Source organism: Suricata suricatta, chromosome 2 (assembly GCF_006229205.1).
Source record: "Suricata suricatta isolate VVHF042 chromosome 2, meerkat_22Aug2017_6uvM2_HiC, whole genome shotgun sequence".
NCBI classification, from domain to species: Eukaryota; Metazoa; Chordata; class Mammalia; order Carnivora; family Herpestidae; genus Suricata; species Suricata suricatta.
This window is the reverse complement of record NC_043701.1, coordinates 100,699,850-100,724,789: the sequence shown is the minus strand read 5'-3', so window position 1 is coordinate 100,724,789 and position 24,940 is coordinate 100,699,850. Positions and strand designations below refer to the sequence as shown.

The following is a 24,940-nucleotide window of genomic DNA, read 5'->3' as shown; positions in this document are numbered from 1 at the left end:
ACAAGAGGGCGTGGCAGGTGCAGGTGGGGTGGGGAGGGGATGAGGGGGCAGGGACCCTGCTGCGGGCTCCGGTGGGGCTGCCGCCCTGTGGGGGTGGCTGAGGGGTGGTGCACAGTCCCTGTCTCCTGGCTTCATGCAGCACTTTTCAGCAGTGGTCCTGGAGATGCGTGCCCTCTTCTCTGCCCAGCTCCAGAGGGGCTGTCTGTGGCCGCAGCTCCAAGGTGGAAAGGGGGTATTTCTTGTCCCTGTGACTATTGAAAACTCTCTTCTCAATTCTCTGCTTTCTTCAAGCCCCGCCCTGCCCCCACCCCTCCGGTTTATTCCCTCATTTCCTCCTCCCTCTTGGTTTTGGCTCGCCTGTGCTTGGCTGTGCCTCAGGGCTTTGGCTTGACTGTACCTCTGGCCCGATCTGGCCCCCTGCGCCCCAGCTCTGTGCCACCAACACAACTCTGTGCTCTGACCAACAGAGCTCCCCCAGGAGCCCCAGCAAAGCCGCCATCCCCATCCCCTCCTTCTCTGCCAGCCTGGGTGGTGAAGGGAGGTGTGTGGGAGGTGGGCAGGAGCAGCAGGAGGAGGGAGGGCACTCAGGGCTGACCAAGAGCCTGGGTCTGGGGACACGTTCACGGACAGCACCTCCCTTGCAGGTTGCCGGGGACCTGGTGAGGCGTTTACATCTGGAAACCCACGTGGACAAACTGGTGGGCACCTACAGTGGGGGGACCAAGCGGAAGCTGTCTACAGCCTTGGCCTTGCTGGGCAGACCTGACCTGCTCTTACTGGTGAGTAGTGGAGATCCCAGTGGTCTGCGGTGATTTTCAGATAAGACCCTTTGAACATCTCAGAGCCCCTCCAGGGAAGAAATTCAAGTCGCAGAGTTAGTTATCTGCGATAATAAACCCGTTTGCCCTAAGGCAGCATTTCCCAAACAGAATCTAAAAGAGCATTGGAATTTTACAGAAATTAAAAAAAATCTTTTGATAGACTCCCTGTTACTGACCTAATACATATTCAATAGATATTTATCATTAAAAGCAGTATGTTATTTAAAAAAAACTTTTTTAAAACATTTATTTATTATTGAGAGAGAGAGACAGACTAGGAGCAGGGGAGGTGCAGAGAGAGAGAGGGAGACACAGGATATGAGGTAGGCTTCAGGCTTCGAGCTATCACCACAGAGCCTGACGTGGGGCTCGAACCCATGAACCTTGAGATCGTGACATGAGCCAAAGTCGGACGCCCAACCGACTGAGCCATCCAGGCACCCCTAAAAGCAGTATTTTAGAGTAATGTCAGGATTCACGTATAATCTGAAAACCAATATATGTTTGCCATCTAGTGTGGTGTTTTTGAGCGTTTTTCTACCTGCAGGTACATGATTGTCACAGCTGCAGTGACATGAATGCATGGCGAATCCTGATGGGGGTGTGGGGTGCAGGGTGGCTGTGGCCGGGAGAGCAGGTCGCTCAGCAAGACAGTGGAGGGAGACTGTACGCAGTGGCTTTGAGACAAGGCTGTCTGTAATCTGGGACCTGGAGCTAATCAGTTTGGCTAGATGAAAGCATGACTTGGTGGCAGGGGTATCAAGAAATAGAGCCAGTTGCCTTGCATTTCAGAATCAGCTAAAAGTAATATCCTTCACACAGCACGTAACAGCTCTATGTCCCGTGGCTTCCCACGTGGACAGAGTCTGAGACGCATCAAAACGGGTGGGCAACAAATTCTTTTTTTCTTTCTGTTCTTGCTCATTAAGTGGAAACAGGGGATTCAAGAGGCCTGCACTGGAAAAGTGGCCTTCGTCAGTAACAGGGTATCGTCTGGACTCTCTGTGACCTTTTTCTTTTTCTTTTCTTTCTTTTTTTTTTTCTTTTTTTGCCCTAAGTTTGCTTCTTTGCAAGGTTCCAAATCAAGCACTGTTGCAGAAAGCTCTATTCTGACCCACGATAGTGGGTACGCACCCTTGCCTGGGTCTGCGGGGTGTAGACTAGGTTTTCCGTACAAGAAGTGTTTAGAGGGCTGTTACCTTCTGCGGAATTTCCCCAGGCTCTGCCTTGCCAGGCACGTGTCTGGAGTTGGGACGAGGACTCTTGTCCCCAACTCTCCATAGCCTCACCTGCTTCTCACAGCCTTCCTCTCGGCTCCCTTGGTTGCCATAGACTCTGGCCTAGCGGTCAAGCTAGGGACCGGAGTAGGCTTCTGCGAGTCCCTGCACACACGCAGCCTGGCACGTTGAATGCATGCCCCCTTCCAATCTGCACGCGGCCCTGACACTGTCCTGTATGTTGGACTCTGTGAAAGCCATCCATGACATAGCACATATGACATACGAGGCCAATGCAAGCTTTGGTGACTGATGTTGGGGTGTATTCAAAGCATCTGGTTAAAGACACGTTTTGAAGGGCCTTCCAGGCTCTCCTATGGGAGAGAAGACAAGTGGCTGCCAAGGGAGACACCAGCGTGGGGTCAGGAAAATGCAGAACTACTCCTCATTTTTCTTACCGAGCAAGGCATGATCACAGCTTCAGTTTCCTTGTGTTTGGAGCTATTCTCGTAGATCACCTCCAGTTTGCAGAAAACATAGGTGCCTATTTTCCTCTTCAGTGCCATTTTTTTTGTCCACTTCCTGTCTGTTTCTTTCTTTGGGGGAAGTTGATGACCCAAAGCTCTTAAGAAAAATGCGTTTAGCACTCCCTGACTATAGAAAGCTCAGAAATGCATCATGCGGCCCACAGCCATTTCTCTCAAATGCGGTTGAGTGAGTGCTCTGGTGTTTATTGAAGGAGAAAGCTCTAACCTCGAGCAAACCCCCTGTAGGTGACAGGGCTGAGCTGGTAAAGCTTGTTTCTGATCTTGCCCATCTTTCCGAGAATGGCTGTGAGGTTCTGTGCAGGCAGACCATGCATTGAGGGGGCTGTTTTCTCTGACAAGGTGGGGCTCGGCTGAAGTACAGATGCACTGCAGCCGTCCTCCCAGCTGGGCCGGGCCCCAGATGGCCTGTGTGTCCCGACGTGTACCCCTAGCGCCCTTCACCGTGTGCTCTCTCCTTCAGGACGAGCCCAGCTCCGGGATGGATCCCTGCTCTAAGCGGTTCCTGTGGGATGCGGTAAAGCAGGAGGCTCGGCGAGGCTGTGCGGTGGTGCTGACCTCACACAGGTGAGCCACTGCCCTCGTGGCCGATCTGGGAGCACGGCTGGGGGGCCATCAAGGGGTGGGGTAGGAGCAGGGGGCCAGGCCCATGCTGGCCACGTGACCCTTCCTCTGGACAGCCCTGGGGTGATGGGGATGGAGCTGTGAGTCCCACCGTGTAGGTTCGGACTCTGTAACAGAGATGGATCAGGTAACAATACCAAGGCCGACAGCTGACAGGTGGTGCAGCTGGACCATGAGCCCAGAGGACTGTCGCAGGGACACCCTTGCTGGTCCGCTGCTCCTGCAGAGCCGGACGCCCTCTCCTGGTCCTTCAGTACCTTTCCCCTCAAAGCCTTTTACCCCAGTGGCAGAATCAACTGAAACTCATTTCTGCATTGGGTCTCCTGTTTTCTTCCTCACAGAATTAACATTCTGATTAGATTTCAGGTCCTTGGCCTGTTTTTGTGTTTTTTGTTTGTTTGTTTTACTTTATGCCACACTGTGCTAGGCCACACAGCACCTCGAGTCTTAGGTTTTATAAAACCCATTTGTGGACAGTGAGCAGTGTGATTTACCTGAGACGTAATGGGGATCAGACTTTATGGCTTCCACCGTGCACAAGTAGCATGTGCACTGAGTTAAACGTCAGGCGCTGAGAAGGAGCCCAGATTCTGCCTTACTCCCAAGCTGACAAAGTTGGCTTGCCAGGCTCTTGGGTGTTTCCAGAAGACACAAGCCTCCCGGGTCAGAGGTGGAAGGTTTTAGTACTCCCTGTCCACACTGCACACACGGGTTGGGAGGAGCGACACCACCTGCGTGGTGACCCTCCTCTTGACTGCAGCTGATGAGCGAGCTAGCTCTGGGTTTGGGGCGGGAGGGTGACACCTCATCTTTCAAAGCTGCTCAGTGAAAACACAGCTTTGAGCAGGGACCCGTGGAAAGGGCAGCCAGGGCCTGCAGTCTGGGAATTCCTAGCAAGACAGGTGGATGGCCAGGACACCTGGCCCTGGAGAAGTGCCCCCCTGCCCCCCACAAGTCTGTGCCGCAGTGGGCCGTCCACCCCCGTGGCCAGAGGTGAAATGTGACGCTAACCTGTAATTTGCAATGTGAGATCAGTGAGGGGGGCTTGGCAGACTTTCCCGAGGGCTCCGCATCATCAGTTTAATGAAAATCCTCTTGCGAGCTGTGCATCTGCACACAAGGTCCCGCCGCACGTACGCCTGAGACCCGTTCCTGTAGTAAGTGCTGGCGGCGACCGGGAGGGTCCGAGCCAAGTCAGCCCGCATGGAAGGGATGACGCCGTCCTCACATGTCACTTCATGTGGGAGCACATGTTTCCTCACCCTCTTTGCACTGTTTTTTGTTTCTTAATTTTCTCTCATCCCTGAGGGTTTTTCTAGCATCCCTGAGTTTTCACTGCCAGACTAAATGCTGCTGGTTTGTTTTTTGTTTGTTTGTTTTTTGAGAGAGAGAGAGCACAAGTTGGGATGGGGCAGAGAGAATGCAGAGAATGGCAGGTTTTTTGTTTTTTTAGAAAAATGGGAGTTCTGTGCACCTGTCACTGTCATCCAGTTTGGGGTATTTCCAAAACCATCAACATGTACTCACACTTGTTTTCAGATCATCCCCCTGCAAAGTCCCAGAGCTTCTAGCTCAAAGATGTCTTTTCTGGGTATTTCATGTAAATGGTATCCTAAAAAGTGTAGTCTGTTGTATCTGGCTTCTTTCACTTGCTGTGTGGCTAGACCTCATTTGTCTAGTCCTTCCCTGTCAGTAGCCCCTTGTTTCAGTATAAGGTGCTGGTGAACAGTCTTATAAATGTCTTTCTATGGACACACACTTTCATCTGTCTCAGATAGCGTCCTAGGGGCCAGATTGCTGGGTTGTTTGCTAAGTTTGTGTTTAACATTTTAAGAAACCGCAGAACACCGTTATGTTTCAACGTGGCTTCTTCATCTTATGTTCCCAGCACCAGTGGTGAAGTTTCTGGCTTCCACAGACTCTTGTCAACACTCTGTCTTTTTGATCATAGCCACCCAGGTGAAGTGTGTTGTTCCTTCACATTGTCCAGATGATCGTGTCACCTCTGTCTTCTCACCTACATTGTTTCTTAGAAGAAGCCAGCCAGTGTCTCTTCTGATGCTCCCTGGGTCATTTCTGGGTTGCACCTCTTAGGACTTTTCTCTTTGACCTTCACAGTTAAACTCTGATGTGTCCAGATGTACATCTCTCCATTTATCCTTCCTTAGGTGCATTGCGCTTCTTGGATGTGTAGGTTAATGTGTTACACCTACTGTGAGGACATTTTGGTAGTTGTTTACTCAAATATTTTTTTCTGGCTCTTTCTATCTTTCCTCTCCTTTCTTTTTCCATTCACTGGTACTTTCTGTGTATGTATGAAGGTGTCCTACAGATCTGTTTCTGTCCATTTCTTTTTAATATTTTTTTTCTCTTTTCAGATTCAGTAGTCTTTACTGATCTATCTTCTTTTTTTGTTTGTTTGTTTTCTTCTTATTGTTTTTTAATATAATTTATTGTCAAATTGGCTTCCGTACAACACCCAGGGCTCATCCCAACAAGTGCCCTCCTCCATGCCCATCACCCACTTTTCCCTCTCCCCCACCCCCCATCCATGCCCAGTTTGTTCTTAGTATTTAAGAGTCTCTTATGGTTTGCCTCCCTCCCTCTCCGTAACTTTTTTCCCCCTTCCCTTCCCCATGGTCTCCTGTTAAGTCTTCTCTTCCCCTTCCCCATGGTCTTCTTTCCAAGATTCACATGTGAGTGAAAACATATTGTACTGATCTATCTTCAAGTTCACTGATGCTTTCTTCTGCTACCCAGATTTGCATTGGGCCCCATAGTGAAATTTTCATTTCATTTATTATACTCTTCAACTAAAAAAATTCCATTTGGTCCTTCTTTAAAAAAATAATTTCAATCTACTTCAGAAACTCTATTGTCCTTTAGAAAAATTCTTTAAACATTGTTTCCTTTAGTGCTGTGAACATATGCAGAGTTGCTTCATTGAATATTTTTTTCTGTTAACTCTATCATCCAGGGACACCTAGGAATAGTTTGTGCTGACTGCTTTTCTTCCTGAGTATGGAAAATAATTTCTTGTTTCTTTTGCAGGTTATACTTTTTTGTCAAAAACTGGGTATTTCACAGTATTTAATAAATCATAGCATCTCTGGTTTTTGACTCTTCTCTCTCCCCAAAAGTTGTTTTTATTGCCAGGTTTTTTTTTTTTTTTTGGGTTTTGTTCTTCTTGGTTTGTCTGTTCCTTTTGTGTGTCTGTCTGTTAGTGTGTCTTTGCCTGGAATGATCTACGAAATCCCTCTCCCCTGCAGTGAGTAGCTCAATGCCGCCGTTCAGTTTGTGTGTTAAATTTTGTGTTGATTTTTTAAAGCCCAGACACCTCGGTGACACCTGATTTTACAGAGGCAGAGGCTGTCCTCCCCACCTGGACCCAAACCAGATTCCGTCCTCTGCCAGTGGGTCTGTGTGTGCCCAGGGGAGAACATTCCACTTTCAGATCTCTTCACAAGGCCCAGTCTTGCTTTCTCCAGGGTTCTGCTGGGCTCTGGATGTGCATGTGGATAACCTCTGGGTTCACGTGCTGTGTGTGACTGGCGTGGCCCCTCTCTGACCTCTACTGTGAGTATGTGTCACCTCAGTAGACTAGGTGTGTGCCCCAGCCACACAACATCAGTTAGTATAGCCTCCCTCGGGCCAGAAACTGGAGCTATTGACCCTTCTTCTTTGCTGGGCTCTACACAAGTCACTGATGTTGACAGTGTCACTGGGTATGGGTCCCAGGTGAGTGCAGAGAAGCTCCCAGCCCTCATGGGCCGCCCTGCGCTGCTAGCAGCTGGACGTCTGTAAGCTGGCCACGGATAGTGCTGTTGTTACCCCAAGTGCAGCTGTGTGTCCATTGCAAGTGTTTCTCAGATTCTTGCATCACTTTTGTCAATTTCTAGCATGCTGAAATGGTTGTTTTTGTTCATTTCATCCAGTTTTCTAGCTGATTTTGGGGGAAAAGATTTGCCAGGTTTTTCACTTGGCCGTAGCAGAAGCCCTGCCCTTGCCTTTTGTCTTGGTTCTGCTTCTCCCCAGAAAATAAAATGTTGTACTGAAGTGAAATAAATTTGGCAAATCCTCTACCTTCTAATATTTTTGCTTAAGACGATCCTCTCTGGCTGTGCCATTCCCAGAAACTCTGCACTCCTGTATTCATTATGCCAGTGTTTGTTAAGTCCTACATTTCCTACGTAGGTTCTAAGAGTGGAGAAACTCGGGTCCCGTTAAAAATCCCTTTTACTTTCCACACAGCATATGATTATTGCAAACGGTTCTCAGAAAGACTGCACATCACTGTAATTTCTGTCTTATACCCTCCCGTTCATGCGGTTTCACATGAACGATGTGTCTTCATTTCTGTAAATCTGGCCATATTCATGCAACACAAAGGTCTAAATGACTCCCGATTAATGGAGAGCGTGGCAGCTGGTGATTGATTCTGGGCTTCGAAACCAGCTGTCTGCACCTGGAAAGTCTCCAAATTTCACAGTTTCCTCTTAACTTTGAGGTCCTGTCTCTGCTCCTCTTCTTACTCCTTACTTAGAGGACCATGGAGGAAGCATAGGGCAAAACGGAGGTTAAGAACGCTGTTTGCCATGAACTCACTGAGAGGAGTTAAACTGAGTCTAACCAAAGAGGACCAGAGTGCTTTTGCTTGCGCATCAAACCGCGACTTGTGCCGTATGCTCTGTGCTAGACACTTAACTCTTTGCACCACCTGACCAGAGTTCTGTTCCAGTGAGCCTGACCCCCCGAAGGAAGTACGGGTTTCATTTTCAGAGTAAATCATCAGAGATAGTTTCTCTGGTGTAGACAGAGCACCTGGCGTTGCACATTCTTCCTGATGGTGAAAATCCTCAAAATCTTTCTGTCTCTGCTGTCTAGGCAAAGATATCATGGTGAACCACCTGTCACTTAGACCTTATTTATGTGACAGCTAATAACTCCTTCATTGAAATGACCAAGTTGTCACTCCGAGGTCTTAATTAAGATCAGTTGTTATTTGGATCTCCACTCATCCAGAGCTGCTTAAGGATGCAGTATAGAAAACTTCATTTTCAACTGCTTTTATTAGGACACCGATGATACACTCATAAAAAAATTTAAGTTGGAACTTATTAAAGGAACAGAGAAAGATATGTTTGCACAAAAAGATTAATAAGGCATATTTTGGGGCACCTGGGTGGCTTGGTTGTTTAAGCATCTGACTTCAGCTCAGACTTAACTTACAGTTCATGAGTTTGAGACAGCTCAGAGCCTGGAGCCTGCTTCCGATTCTGTGTCTCCCTCTCTCTCTGCCCCTCCCCTGTTCTCTCTCTCTCTCTCTCTCTCAAAAATAAATAAGCATTAAAAACAAAGATGTTTTACAACAAACATGTTTTACAAAGCATGTTTGGAATGTTAATAGCACGTATTCCTTAGACTCCGTGTTAAACTACTATAAAAAAGGCCCAAAATTACAGTGACTCAGACCAGACATGTTTCTTCTCTCTACTAATGATTCATGTTGGTGGGCTGTGCTGGAGCCCAGGGTCATCCAAGGATGCCGAGTCTTTCCACCATTTCACTTACTCACTTGTGAGTTCGCCTCATCTTTGTGGTTGAAATTGACTTTCTAGTCCAGCTCATGGAAAGTAGAAAGAACCCAAACCCAAGGCAAGCGGCTTGCCTTATTTTGACAAGACCCAGAGATGGTACTCACGCTGCCATGAGTTGTCACACATCTGCCTCCAGCTGCGTGGAAGGCTGACAGATACAATGTTGATCTGAACGTACCATGACCTAATGAGCAGACAGCTTAATGTCCATTCCCTAAGAGAGAACCTAATACACGATTCCTTTAGGGGATTTGGATAGTACATCTTGGTAAAAGGAAAGGAATTCTAAGTATTGTCAAAGTCAACCTTTTGGTGTGTTTTTCCTTCCCGTTTGCCCCACATTCATGTGCAATTTTCCTAACATGCACTGCCATTTTAGCATTGCTATATCATTACTTTTTTTTTCCTGTGCAATTAATGAAGTTTAGAAAACCTCATTTGAGGGGCTGTTTAACACACGGATGCACTCCCATTTATTTGAGTAGTGTATTATCCTATTGTGGAAGCGGTTTCTGGACTTTTATTATTATAAATAACTTGTTATTTGCATTCCTATTTTCTGTGTTTCCCAAGGTAAGTTCCTAGAAAAGAGATTAGAGCCAAATTGGGTTTTCAGCAAGTCATGCCAATTTTTCACTCCCGCCAGCAGTTTATGAGGTTAGGATTGTTGAGACGATGTTTTTCACTTTGGAGGTATTTTTTTTATTTGAGAATTCATTGGGTTTTCTGCACTGCAGATGGGGGAAACTGTATTTTGCCGTGCAACAAACAAAAGCACGCTTGGCTGATGACTTTCTGGCTGGAAGAGAATTTAAGCTTATTTATTTGATGGTTAAGTTTCTAATTTGTCAGAATGTGTATTACCTGTGGACACTTCTTGGAGTAGTCTGTATATTTGCCCTTCCTCCTGGATTGCATTTTAATAGTATTGTTTCTATACTAATAAAAATGGTTCTTTATACTGAATGTATTGGGGCACCTGGATGGCTCAGTCAGTTAAATGGCTGACTTCGCCTCGGGTCATGATCTCACAGTTCATGGGTTTGAGCCCTGTGTCAGGCTCTTGACAGCTCTGAGACTTCTGATTCTGTGTCACCCTGGCCCTCCCCCACATGTATCCTCTCTCTCTCTCTCTCTCTCTCAAAAATAAATAAACTTTAAAATATACTGAATGTATCAAATCCTACACATTGCATTTGTTATAGTTAAAAAACTTTTTTGAACGTATTTACTTACTTTGAGAGAGAGTGCAAACAGGGGAGGGGTGGAGGGAGAGGGAGAAAGAGAATCCCAAGCAGACTCACATCATGACCTGAGCTGAAGCCAAAAGTTGGACACTTAACCTACTGAGCCACCCAGCTTCCCCTTTAAAAAATTTTTTTTGAAGTTTATTTTGCTGTAGTCTTTTTAATGTTCATTTGCTGTGTTTTGACAAGCTTGTTAGAAGTTTGTACTTCTGCATTGTCAATGACCAAGCATTTTTTTTCATAGTTTCTTCCATCGCTGTTATGCCCAGAAGGAATGTTTCTATCCTCCCAACACTGATGTGTTTAAGATAGAAATGTCTCATTCTGCACAGTCTTATCTTGTTCTGATGATCTTCCTTGTGACTCCTGAGCCTATGTTGCCTTACTTGAATTATCTGAGCCTATGACAAATGTTAAATATTTTCTAGAGCACGTCTTAATAGTCTTCTTGTGAACAGTTTTCTAATTGTGAAGATATGCTTTATAATTTTGATTGGCATTATACTACAACCTTATAATTTATGTTATTTCCTTATAATTATAATAATATGACTACAAATTACAAATATTTATTACATATCCTCTTTTGAAGTATTTTTTAATGTTTATTTATTTTTGGGAGAGAGAGAGCTGCAGTGCAAGTGGGGGTGGCACAGAGAGAGAGGAAGACACAGAGTCTGAAGCAGGCTCCAGGCTCTGAGTGGTCAGCACAGAGCGCGATGCAGGGCTCGAACCCACGAACTGTGAGATCATGACCTGAGCCAAAGTCAGACATTCAACTGACGGAGCCACCCAGGCGCCTCTCTTTATTACATATCTTATACTGAGATAATATTATATAATATTACAAACCTAATTTTAGTTGCAAATTACAATGTCATTTGTTATATTTTACTTTATATTATATATTATAGTAAAATAGAATTCACATTTGTATTTTATATAAAATTCATTTATTACATTTATATTCATATACCTCTCACATTTTATATTTCTAGTGACATGCACTAATACTATTTTATATTGCAATAATTTTTATATCACAGTAATATTCATTTATAATAATTTCCTTTTTCTAAAATATATTCTTTCCTTTTTCTTGACACATCTTTTTATTGTTTCAAGATTTCATTTACATTCATTAGTTGATCTTATTGCTTTTTTTTTTCATAAAATTTGCACATTTTCTGTGACGGTCACCTGTGTTTAGTTTATATTTTCATACTATTGCTAATAGTTTCTCTCCTGGTAACCATTGCTCCTTGGATATTGAAATGCTGCTAAGTTTGGTTAATTGTGTCATTGGCTATCTACATAAAACATCCTTTATATTTTATTTTTTTTAAGTTTACTTATTTTTGACATATGGGGAGCAGAGAGAAACACCCAGAATCCAAAGCAGGCTCCAGGCTCCAAGCTGTCAGCATACAGCCAGACACAGGGCTTGAACTCATGAACCATGAGATCATGACCTGAGCCAAAGTTGGACAGGACACTCCACCGACTGAGCCACCCTGGTGCCCCCAAACATGCATTTTAATAGTGCTTTCTGGGGGCTCTTGAGGTGGTAAATAGGTAACTCACTAATTTGTGTATGGAAAATTCACTAACAACAGTAGTGTTTTTGTCTACCTGTAATTGGACTGCTTGGTGTCTGAAGATGCACTTGCTCATGTGCTTCTTGTCCTTTCTCCCAGCATGGAGGAGTGCCAGGCTCTCTGCACGAGACTGGCCATCATGGTCAACGGCAGCTTCCGGTGCCTTGGCTCCCCTCAGCACGTTAAGAACAGGTACGTTTTCTGTGTGTGTACGTGTCTGTCTCTCCTCGTCTGTTCACTGCGCTATGCCGTCGTAACCGGTGATGCTTTCCAGCCAGAGCGGTCCAGCCCCTCACGTGGAGGAAGGGAGTTGGGGGCTGAGGAGGCGAGGGGTGAGCCACGTACTGATCGCAATTCTCCCACCACGTTCACGGACTTCTTCCTGGAGGACAGGCACCCTCAGTGTGACAGTCAAGGTGAAAAGAGGAGAAAAAATGTCCTCATGGATACAGGATACCTCAGCAGAGGTTATCAACCCCTGTATCCCTCTCCCGGGTGGCTGAGGGGCCTGTGTTACCCCCCAGCCACTGTGCTGTTAAAACGTCTCCTCGGATTCAGGACAGGAAAACACGGCTTTGGCGGTCAATTTTCGTGTGGACTAGTAGGGATTAAAGAGTGTTCCTGTGCGTCCTCAGCCTTTAGATTTCTTCCCCACTAATTGTCTTTCTGCATCTTCTCTGTGGACTTTCTGGAATCTTCATGATTTTGCTGTCAGTTCCTCTGAGCAAGTTTGCGTCTTACTCCCATAGTTTTTACATTCGGTGTCCCCTATGTTGTTTTCACAGTTTCAAATTTCCTTTTACCTCGTCGTCTAATCTGGTGTTTCTGACACAGAATAATTTATTAATATGTTGATAAATCTCTTTACGCTTTCATTTATTCACTATTTTTTAAAAATGTTTACTAATATTTGAAAGAGAGAGACAGTGAGAGCCAGGGAGGGGCAGAGAGAAAGAGAGAGGGAGACACAGAACCTGAAGCAGGCTCCAGGCCCTGAGCTGTCAGCATAAGTCTGATTGCGGGGCTCAAACTCATGAACCACAAGATCATGACCTGAGCTGAAGTCGGACGCTCAACCAACTGAGCCACCCAGGCACCCCTGTTCACTGTGTTTTGAAGTTGGAATTTGCAAGTCGAGATTTGCTAAGTACACAGTCATATGCATTAAGTTGAAGTATTTTTATCTCGTGGAGAAAACATCAGCAAAGCTCTGGTGCGGGCCTGGGGAGGGGACGTGCATTTCCCAGGGGCGGAGAGTCGGTGCTGCCAGGACAGCCAACCTTGCTGCTGCACACGGATCAGGGTCAAGCCAGTCCTGCTGCATGGAAAACTGTTCTCTGTATGCGCTCTGTACATGTTTAATAAGTGTCATCAAAAGAAAAATAGTATTTCACACTCCCTCACCTTTATGAATGCTTGCATAAAGTTTTATAGCCCGTGCCTCATTGTCGGGTGATCTATGTCTGCGTTTCACTACCGGCTTCTCTCAAGGGGGCCGAAGTAGCCCGGCCCAGGGACGCACAGAGGAAGAAGTAGCCTCCAGCCGGTGTGGTCTCCGTGCTGCACAGGCTGCCTCACTTCTGGTTTCAGTCCCGATGACGTGGCACGTGGATGACGGCAGATTGTCAGTAATGTGGACTAAAGATGACACACAGCAAGAACTGGCTTGTGGGGGATTGACCAAAACCCCGAACCTAAATGCTAAAGTTGGTATTTTACTGCAACGTGTAAGCTGATTACCTGTGTTTCCGTAATATGAGTAATAAGTAAAGAGTTCATCACGCCATGGACCCAGGACTTCCCAGCCTCTGTGCCAGCCGCAGGCCCTATGGCCCGGGGGCTGCGTGGAGTGCGTCTGTGGACTGTGTCCACTCTGGGCACAGCCCATGGGCACGCTGGTCCTGGTGCATGAGGCACATGTGACACAAAGTCCTTGCCTTCCAGCCCTGTGGTCCCCGACCCACCCCGTGTTTCAGTCCCAGTGTGTGAGATCTCTAAGACCTGGGATTAGACATTCAGGTTGTGCCTGTTCCCGGAGAGCCCAGCACTGTGTGCAGTACCGCTGGGCGCTGCAGACTCAGGCAGTCTGAGTGTCCCCGGCTGGGGATGGGTCACTGTGAGGCCAGGCAAAGGTGCAGCCCACGGAGGGGAGCCTAGCTCAGCCCACCTGTGGTCTTCGGAGAAGCTGGCACTTAAAAGGTGCAGGGCGGAGTGGCAGGAGGTGCAGGGGGAGTGGGAGGAGGCCCTTGGGCAGTGGTTGTCTGAGGGATCGTGAAACCCAGAACTAAGCCCTTGGAGGTGCGTGTTGCCTGCAGTGACTGTGAGAGTGTTGCAGAGGTGCCCCCTTCCCCCCAGCAGGTGCGGGGACCCGATGGGAGAAGTCCCGGCGATCTTGTGATTTGGGACTGAGGATATTGGAAAGGACTGTGGAGAGAATGAAGGCAGGGCAGGGGTGAGGGAGGCCCTGGGGTTAGGGGTGAGGAGGTAACTGAGGACACAGCCGGGTTTGGAGTTTGGGGGAGAACTTCTCGAGTGTGGGTTGGGACTGGGAGCTTAGGGGGTTCCTGGTAGAGATGCAGGGGTGGGTGCGCCGGGGTGGCTTGGGCTGGGAGGTGTCTGCCTGATGGGGTAGCCGAAGCCAGGGGCCCAGGAGCTGTGGGAGGACGGGGCAGGGCCTTGGGAACTCGCTCCTGGAGCAGCCCTGTCCTGAGTCCCGTCTTCCTGCCCCCGTGCGGCCGTGGCCCTGACCAGCGCCCAGCACTCCCTGCCCCTGTGCCCACACCCTGGTTTCTCTTCTTTGGCTGCTCTCTCCCTCAGTGGCCAAGCCCTGGCCCAGGTCACCCTGCATGCTGGTCATGATGTTGAGGGGCTGGCTGTGGAGCATCAGGCACCAGTTCTGAGTTCATCGTGCACATTAACTGTTTGCTCCTCATGACAGTGCCCCTCGGTCACTACTATTATGACTCGCCTTTTGCAGCCATGGAGCCTGTACTCAAAGAAAGACTGAGGGTTTTCCTGGCTGGTGAGGAGCCAGGATTTGAACTTGGGCCTTCTGGTTTCCTTTGTTCTGTGGTGCATGTATGTTCTCAAGACAACCCCCATTCAGTGCCCAGAACTGGGGCCCTGGGTGGCCCATGAGAGTTCCGAGCCACCAGCTTTCTGGGCACGTACCGCCTCCCACAACGGGAGCACGTCCTGGGGTCTCACGGGGGTGCCCTGTGTCCCTGTGTCTGCACCGCCGACGCTCTCCTGTTGCCCTTCCCCTGCTCATCAGTTCCTGTCCATTAGCTCCTCAGTAGGGCCTCACAAACTACTATTCACTCATCATCCTTCTCTTCCTTTGTTTCTATTCCTGAGAAGGAGATTGCCTCTCTCTCAGTTGTCTGTCTTCTTTCTGTTTGGCAATCCTGTGATCTCCTTCCCTCTGAGACCTTCCTTCAGGGATTTTTTTCTTCTTCTTGTATTTCTTTGATCTTCTCCATCAGTTATTTTTTCTTCTCATATCTCTTTAATCTTCTCTATCAGCTATGAGCCATGTCCATCAGTTAGTAACAGAACATCAGACACACTGATGTAAGCATATCCATTGACTGACACATATTCATTTCTTTACATGTAATGAAAGTCCAGAAGAACCTACTTTTTGGTTCTTGAGCTGGTTCTTGACCTGGATCCGTGGCTCAAGCCTTTGTAGTTTTCTTGGTCCCATAAAGGCTGTTCGAGCTCCATCCATCACACCCTGGTTCTAGCCAACAAACAAGAGGAAGCTGGGAAAGGCTAAAGGAGCACCTGTTCACTGTTCCCTCTCAGAGCAGCTGGCTGTAAGTCTCACCCGGCCACCTGCTCTTAAAATGTTTTGTCAGTTGTCCTGGAGACTGGGAAACCTGAGAAATGTAAAATTTAGCTGGGCATTTTGCCACTTAGAAAAAGTTAGGTTTCTGTTCAGGAAGAAGGCAAGGAAGTGGCTGTTGGGTGGCTGTGTACAGTCTCCCGTTCTGCTGATTGGATTCTTTCTTCAGTTGAGGGTAGGTCATTGGGTTGAACAGTCTGTGCCCTGGAGCTTTCTTTGCAGGACTGTCATATGATATTTCCAAGCTTATGTGTGAGCTATAATCGTGTGTGCACACTCATGGGTGTGTGTGTGCCCATACCAAGGAGAGCAGAAGCAGCATGGAGGCCACCTGGTGGCCAGGAATGGTTGAGCCAGCCTGTCTGGGCACCGATACACTGTCCCCAGGGAACTGGGGTGCATTCCCAGATTCTCTCCCTGGAGGAGCCGGAGCATGACCTGCAAGCCCACAGGCTGGGGCACATCCGCGCCCCACCTGCAGGGAACCCGTAACATCTGTGTGCTGCACCTGTTTGCGTTCCCCTGCCCTGGGACCGGCTGCAGCAGAAAGGTTAAGTCTGAGCTTAAGAGCAGTCTTTCCTAAGGAGGGAAAATAAACTGTTTTTGAAACACAGAGGTGGCAGTTTGAAGAACCCCCCAGCACTTTCCTGGTGGGGAGGGAGGACAGGGCTGTTTATGCATTCAAAATGAAACAAAACCAAAGCTTGAGAAATAAAGAAAATCCTTAAGATTGTGAGAACTTTGATTTTCTTGAGTTGTCCAAATGAAAGCTTTAGGAATCAGAAATAATCCTGGGATAAATATTGAAGGATGTTCTCATCAATATGTTATATAACCATTTTATGCAGAATAGAGAGTACTCAGGAGGATTTGTTTGTAGATTTTCTTTTATAACTTTTATTTATTTTGAGAGAGAGAGAGTGAGAGTGCAAGCAGGGCATGGGCAGAGAGAGAGGGAGAGAGAGAATCCCAAGCAGGCTCTGGGCTGTCAGCACAGAGCCTGGGTTGGGCCTCCATCTCACAAACCGTGAGATCATGAACTGGGCTGAAACCGAGAGCCAGATGCTTAATAGTAAACTTATCCACCCAGGTGCCCCTGTAGATTTTCCTCAAAGAAATGGAAGACGGTAGAGTGATGTTTGAGCTCTCCAGCTATGATTCCTTGGGTAGCTGAAAATTAACACGTCACCGAATGTGACACCATATTCTTCAGCGTGGCCACTTTGATTTAATGCTTCTAGAAAACATTGCTACGAATGTCAAAGCTTAGATTAAGTGATATCGTCACATGATAAACTGGCTCATTTAAAAATGAAGTAGATAATTCGATAGGTTTCTGGGAAGGAGGTCTGTGCACTAGCACACACGGTGGCTTCTGCCGTGACGTGCAGCTGTGGGACGGTCGGCTGCTGAATTTGCCTCCTCTCAAGGCATCACATAATTCAACAGCTTCTACTCACCACTGAATCAACAGTCTTTACCAGGAATGGCTCTTGTAGGAGAAGCAAGCTAGCTGGCTGTCACTGGCTCGGCGTGCGCTCACAGGCTGATGTGCATGATTCTCATTCCACTGGCTTCCACGGCATCGCGCTGTGTGAGCACAAGCCGTGTTGTTCTGATGCTCTTACTGGGAAGGGCTTCTGAGCCACATGCTCGACATTTTGATTGGATGCATCTGGTCTGGGAAATTCAGAACAGGAGCAAATGTCACCCAGAGCGGTCACTTTACAAAGGGGACACTCTGCTTTCTAATATGTTCCATTAGGAGCACACAGACAGCAAAGGTGGGAAGTAGAAGTGTTTTAGAGACATTCAGGCTCAAATTCTGACTCCTGCGCAATCACGCACACTGGCCGCACGCCTCTTTCGGGAGACAACAGCGAGCTTGCTGTAGGTCAGACACACACCAATAAATGGAAATGCAGCCCAATATGGAAATTGTCCTAAGACTAGTGAACAGGCTGCTTTGGGGGGTGCAAGGGTCTTGAAATCCGGTGGTGAATAGTCACAACCCTGACAAGATGTGCCAAACACTCACAAGTCAAAAATTGCGTAAGAGAGACCGTAAGTGCCAGAAGAAGGTTTCCATGCAGGGGTGAGGAGGAGAGGAAAGAGGAGGCGTCCCACCCAGGTCTCTCCCCAGGCAGCTACTTGACGGCGAGCGCTTTCCTGCTGATGGAGTAGGCATGGCGAGAGATACTGCGGGTCATGGTTGGGTTTGACTGTGATATGGGGTACAATGGGGTACAGGTCAAAAAGCTGACCATATGTCTAGAGACCATCTTTGGGGAGGTTTTAATTCTAGGGTAAAAGACTAAGGCAACAGGGGCACCTGGGTGGCTCAGTCTGTTAAGTATCCAACTCTTGATTTCGGCTCAGATCTTGATCTCTTGTCTGGGGGCCGGGAGGGGGCTGGGCAGGTGTTCCATAATGCAGAAGGGGCGCTGGGGTCTGCCTGCCCCTCTCCACCACCGTGGGAAGCAGGGAAGCAGGAGCTGAGCCCCTCGGCTTTGATCGTGTTGGTAAATTGAGGCCAGGCTCTCATCCAAACTTCGGAATCTAGAGTCTGTGTACGCCTTACCCGACGAGGGTCATCTGCCGTGCGCTCTGCGGGTGTAGTCTGGTGGCATGGAAGAGACTCGCAGCCAGACCTGTAACAGCATCATGGGACTTCAAGAAAGGTATTTAACATCTCTGAAAGCTCATTTCCCCCCCTTGAATGGGGACAATAATGCATATATTATAGCCCTTTGGAAAAAGATGGAGGAAACCACCGGTGGTGGTCCTACTCGATGTCTGTTACTTTCTCTTTCTCTGAGATCAACGTGCGGCTCACTCCCTCCATGTCTGAGAGCCGCCACCTCTTGGGGGAGGTCTCCAGGATCTAGTCTGCCCATTCACAGGAGCATGAGATGTTAGCTGGCCACGTGGCCACTTGGAAATAAGAATGCATTTCCCAGCTCTGATGACTGTCACAGGTGACCAAGGAGACGGGGGGAAGGGTCTGCAGCTTTAAGGGTATGGATTTGTTTGTTGGGGGGGTGACACTGTTCCTTGTGCCCCTTCCCCGCTTCCCTCTGACTGAATGCAGACATGATGGTTAGAACCATTGTATTCCTGAGTCAGTGTTGGTAGTTTTTGTCATTCTAGAAATGCGTCCATTTCACCTCAGATATTTAATATATTGGAATACAATCGTGCATAGGATATTCTATAATCCTTTTTATTTTTATAAGGTTGGTAGTAATGCCTCATCTTTCCTTTCTGATTCTAGTAATTAGAAGTCTTCTTTACTTGGTTAATTTAATGAAAGGTTTGTCAGTTTTGCTGATTATTTTTAAAAAACTAACATTTTTGTCGCATTGATTTTTCACTATTGGTTTCCTTTTCTCTAGCTCATTAAATTCCACTCTAATCTTATTTCCTTCCTTCTTCTTAAGTTCAGTTTTCTCTTCTTTTACTGGTGTCTTAGATGGTAGATTAGGTTATTGTTTTGTGATATTTTTTAGTTTTTTAATATAGTTATTTGAAACTGTAAGTTTTTCTCTACGTACTGCTTTAACTGCATGCCACACATTTGGTACTTTGAGTTTTCATTTCCATTTATTCCAAAGCATTTCCTAGTTTTGCTTGTGATTTATTTCTTGGCTTACTGATTATTTAGAAGATTTTGTTTAATGTATTTGTTAATTTTCCAAAGCTATTCTGTAATTTATTTCTAATTTCATATCCTCATTATCAGAGAATGCACTTGCTCTTATTTCTGTCCTTTGGAGTTTAGTGAAGTTTGCTTTATGACCTTCCGTATGGTCTGTCCTGGAGAAAGCTCCTGGTGCACTTGAAAATAATATGCATCCTTCTGTTTGGTAAAGAGCGCTGCAGATGGCCTTCAGGTACAGTCGGTTTATAGTGGGTTGTTAAACTTTGCTATTTCTTTGTTAATCCTTTTTCCAGACTCTTCTACCCATTATTATTATCATTATTTTAAATGTTTATTTTCGAGAGACAGAATGCAAGCAGGGGAGTGGGGGGGGGAGGGGGGGACAGTGGATCCAAAGTGGGTTCTGCACTGACAGCAGCAAGCTTGAAGTGGGGCTCAACCTCACAGACCACGAGATCATGACCTGAGCCAATGTTAGACGCTCAACTGACTGAGCCGCTCAGGGTTCCCTACCCCATATTATTATTAAATTGTCCATTTCTGCCTTCAGCTCTGTGTTTTTCTTCACGGTGTTTTGGTGCTCTGTTCTTAGGTACAGATATGTATAAAATTGTTATATTTTCTTGATGGAGTAACTCTGTTATCATTGTAAAATCTCCTTTTTTCCCTTCAGTAACATTTTTTGTTTGGTAGCCATTCCAGCTTTGTTCTTGCTGTTGTTTCCATGACACAAGTGTTTCTATCCTTTTAGGTTCATTCTGTTTGTATCTTTGAATTCAGGGTGTATCTCCTATAGTTGGAACACTTTGCATTTTTTCTGGCCTACCAGTCTCTGATTTTGTTGGATTGTTGAATCCATTCACGTTTAATATTATTACTGATATAATTCAGTTATTGGTATAGTTCAATTAATGATATTAATTAGAATTTTTAAGTTTTATTTATTTATTTTGAGAGAGAGAGACAGTGAGGAGGGGATGGGCAGATAGACAGAGAGAGAGAGAATTGTGAGCAGGCTCTGTGTGGTCAGTGCAGATCCTGACATGGGGCTCGAACTCACAAACTGTGCAATCATGACCTGAGCTGAATTAGAGGTTGGATGCTTAACCGACTGAGCCGTGCAGGCAGCCCTTTTTTCTAACATTTTCTAATGCAGCATCTTAATTTCTTGGTGATTTTTCCGTTATATCTATATTTTTTGTTACATCCTTAATAGATGCCCTGGGGCTCACCATATACATCCTAACTCATCAGAATTAGCGTCCGATTTAAACTAACTTAGCTCCAGTGAGATACGAAAATGTTCTGTATCGTGTTCCTGCCTCTTTGTGGTATCGTGGTTATATGTATAATGTTTATCAGTATAACCAACCCAAGAATAAGTGGCTATAATGATCACTGCATATAATTGTTTACGTATTTCTGTCTTTTAAAGAAGCTGTTACAAAGCTGGAGAGCAAGTATTCATGGCTTTTGTTACAGTCCCTTCCTAATGTAACATTCCTGGTTCTCTTACCCTTTTCCTGTGGATCAAAGTTAGCATCTAAAGTGCTTTTCATAGGCGGACACAGCTTTGCTTCCTTTCACCTCCTTTGGGCTGTTACTGGCACGTTGACTGCATTTTTATGTTACAGGCCCAATAATACAACTACATATTGTTTATATAATTGCTTTTAAAATCGGTTGAGGGAAGAAAGGAGAAAGGATATGCATTTTTATTGTCTGTTCTAATTAACATAGTTACCTTTGCATGTGGATTCGAATTGCTGTCCAGAATTCACCTACTGCTGGGCTGAAGTAAGTTCTTCGTTCAGTATTTCTTGGATGGAGACTCTGCCCATTAAATCCTCTCCGTTTTTATCTGGAAATATTTTCATTTTGCCTTCATTTTGAAAGATAACATTTGTGGACACAGGATTCTTGGCTGGCAGTTTTTAGGGGTTTTGTATTTGTTTTTTGTTTTGCTTTGTTTTGCTTTTGTCTTGAGCACTTCAAATGTTTAGATATAATTAAATGCTAACATTGCAGTAGGTCCTCGTCTCCATTATTTCTGGTGAGGAGTCCCCTGTTCATCTCGTCATGGGGTCCCACACTCATCTGAGGCTCTGCTCATTCTCCTTCATTGGTTTCTGTCCGTGTTCTGATTACATAACCTCTGTCAATCTGCCTTCCAGCTTACAAATTCTTTTTTTTACAGACTCAGACCCCAGAGTCTCTTGAGTGCATTTTTATTTCATCCGTATTATTCAGTTCCGGAGTTTCCACGTGCGTCTTCGTCACAGTTTCTGTCTCTTCCCTGACAGTCCATATTTGACGTGACACTCTTCTCATACCTTCCTCTGCTTCCTTAATTAGGTTTCTTTCAGTTCTTTCAACGTGTCTGTAATCACCACTTTGAAGTCTTTGTGAATCCACCATCTGGCTGCTTTCAGAAGCAGTTTCTGTTGCTTACCTTCTTTTTCCCTGACGAATGGGTCATGCTTTCCTGTTTCTGTCTATGTCTCATAATTTTTTTGATTGGAAACTGGGCGTTTTGATGATACATTGTGGCAGTTCTGGGCATTGGCCTCCTGCCTTGGGCTCGTTACAGTTTTCTTCTTATCTCTGTATTCAGTGACCATTTGGGTAGTTTTAGCAAAGCGTGTTTCTGCCCTCACCCCTGTGTGAATCATCTGATGAGGCTTCTCAGGGGGCAGCCCAAGGCATCCTCACAGTCACCCCGGAAGGTGATGGAGCCTGTGCCTCATTCCTTGACCACACCCAGCTGTTAACTTCACTGGGTGCTATTGATTTCAACAATGTCCAGGGACATAAAATGCTCCACAGCAAAATCCAGTCAAATTTGGGTTTCTTCAAACCAACACTTCCCACGGCCAGTGTTTGAGCTTTGCTCTGACCCTCTAAGGGCTCCTTCTAGTGTGCTCTTCCCTCGGTTCTCTCCCACACACCAGCCAGTTGGCCCGTGTGAGCAGCGCATGTCCCCGTGTCCCCCTTGCCTCTTACCACAACCCCTGCTGACTCTACAGATCCTTCTGCCTCAGCGGAAGTCTCCTGTTGCTCGAATGGAAATCGTGATGTCAGGATTTCAGTGGTGAGCTGATGGCCACATTTATATTCCCATCTTCTCTTCCAAAATGAAAAGGAAAACAAGAAGGAAATGACTGTTGGTCAAGACTGAGAGATGTAGAAAATCGCTCATCATATTGTCAGCTTTCAAAAGGGTATGCTTGACCCTCCTAGATACTAGGGCATCTGGGAGTCGAAGGAGGAAATTCAGAGAGGATGGAGACTTGCAGGAGACCAGATGAGTGAGCACATCTTACCACTGTGGTCTCAGCACCCCGGACACAAAACGGGCTGTGTTGCCTGCTTTTCCTGCCAGAGCTGAAGCCACCTGTTTATCCCTCTGCAAACGTGGCTCTAGGAAGTTCTAGAACCACATAGGACATTTTGCTGTCCAGTGAAGAAAGGAATATGGTTGTGCCTGCATCAGACTCCAGTAAGGGATGTAGTGTGTTCATTACTTCCTCAGTAGGACCTGTGGTCCCAGGCCGAAGATTCTTGGCCTTGAGGAGCTCTGCTGTGAGAGCCAAGGTGCTAGAAGGAGGCTCCGGATACCTGGGTGTATAGGGGGATCATGTCCCGATTCCCCAGCAGCTTAACAGGGCCTTCCCTGCAAAGCCCCCACATCCCGAGTCGGTCTTGCACTCTGAGCAGTGAATACGCACATTGAATGCATGGAGGAAGAGTGAGCTGGTATGGGTCACAGGTGAAGGCACCTGTCACGTCACAGAGACCTTGGTGGACTGTGTTTGGCTTTGGATGGGAGACCTTGGCCTTGAGGCTGGCACGGGAGTACCTGATGTGAGAGTGGGGCAGGGGTATGCTCCATTAGACCCCGGAGTTTGCATCCACTGACTGGTGTTGGGGCTGTGCTGCCCCCTCCCTGTGTCCTGGGAGCTGTGTGACCTTCAGCATGGCACCTGACCTCCATGCTTTTCCATTTCACTTGTGTAACAGAGAGACAGAAGTTCCAACACCATGACAGAACCCACGTGCCCCGTGCCTCTTCCCCACTCCGGGCCCGATCGCCTTGAGGGCTCTGACGAGAGCACAAGGAGGCTTCCAGAAAGGTGCTCCCACAGCCGTCTGCCTCCCGTCCGTCACCCAGCCACCCTCCTCACTCACTCACCATACCTTGATATCTGGCTCTTAACACGTGCATGTGCGTGTTTGATACCCTTGGCGCCCAGCTAGTTCTGCGTTCACATTCATTGCATACGTTACGTCCAGTCGCGGAGTGTATGCGGCACCTGGGCCGGGCTGGGCATCTCACAGGCACCTTCTCCGGCAGACGACGCTGTTTATTTATCTTTCTGCGGTCAACCAACAGTGCGCCTGATGTCACGTGATGGGCTATTCAGGCGTGTTAGGCTGATGACCAACATATAAACACAGGACTGTTGCTGCTCTGAAAGCCTTTAGACTAGAAAGCGCTCACATCAAGTAAATCCCTTAGGAGCTAGGATCATTGGCATAACTGTGTAGGTTACAGGCAGAAATGAGAAAGTCAGGCTAGCATAAATTAGGGTCTTGCATCATAAATGGATTTGATAACCTACAAAGATTCTCTTAGCTACTGAAGATGACCTGCTTATATACTCTTCTGGTCCAGAAGTCTTGTTGACCTCTCCAAAGGGACCCTGAGAAACTTGCCAGCCTATTTCAGGAATGTTTTCTTGTGAAGTGTTCTGGTATTTTTCCCTTAAAGAGCATTGTAATTTGGATTGTCTAGCGTAAGGCTGGAAGTGACTTAGTTCAGAGGAAGCTTCATTTTGAGAGAATTTTAGATATCAATATGTGTGTTTGTAGTGAGAATTTAGCATGAGTTTTTCAAAGTGCACTAGCAACACGTGCCCACAGGGCTGGAGTTTCTGCTAGTGGTGAGCGTGGACCCCATGTATGTGGAGGAGTGAGGTCATCTGTGCGCACTGTCTCCTCTCATCTTTGTGCTTTACATCCTGCACGCTTCCGAGCCGTATTCTGACTGGTTCATCTGTGTTTCCTGAATACACGTGGGCTCCTTCACACCAAGGCAGGTGCTGTTGCATTTGGGTCCCATCCTGTGCAGAAACTAAATTTCACTGGGTATGTATTTACTCACTCAGTCAGTGCCAGACGCGGTCCTGGCTGGTTTCCAAGGAAGTCATTCAGTGTCCTGACACCGTTAACAGGCAGCTGGTAGTGTTACCCCTTCCCTGACGTGGAGAGAGGACCCCGGGGTCCCATGTCGGGACCTGGAGGGAGGGGATATGTGTTCACCTGACCGGCCACCAGGGCTTGGTGACAGCAGCACACACGGCATCAGACTCATAGCAATGACCAGACCAGAAACACGCCCATCCTCTGCTGTGCCCCAAGCACATGACTTCCTGCACCGATGAGATTCCCCATGGAAGATGTGGAAACACCCCCACGCGGGAGGCTGTGATGAAGCAGATGCCTGAGCCAGGCGAGCGGGGAGCCCTGCTCCCCAGCACAGGAGGAGTGATCAGGACTCACACTCCTGTGCGGATCCGGCGCGGGCCTTCAGAAAGTCTCAGGGCAGCCCCCTGAGCCAGGGGTGCCACTCCACCTGTTTTCATCTCTGCTCATCAGAGTCCTCAACCACCGCTCAGTAGGAGCGGATGGACTCAAAACAATCAGCCCTGAACAATAGGGGACATGAGGGCCACATTCACATCTTGGAAATGTGAAGTCAGGGAAGGAGCAGGAATCAG

The 24,940-nt window shown here is 47.0% G+C and overlaps 1 protein-coding gene across 1 annotated transcript in view; it reads left to right on the top strand.

Moving 5' to 3' along the window:
* ABCA13 (ATP binding cassette subfamily A member 13) overlaps positions 1-24,940 on the top strand; it is a 317,064-nt gene that overhangs the window by 286,928 nt on the left and 5,196 nt on the right. Inside the window, exons 57-59 of the mRNA XM_029919211.1 lie at positions 645-779; positions 3,047-3,150; positions 11,749-11,841. Coding sequence (XP_029775071.1) covers positions 645-779; positions 3,047-3,150; positions 11,749-11,841 — 332 coding nt within the window. The remainder of the gene's footprint in view (positions 1-644; positions 780-3,046; positions 3,151-11,748; positions 11,842-24,940) is intronic.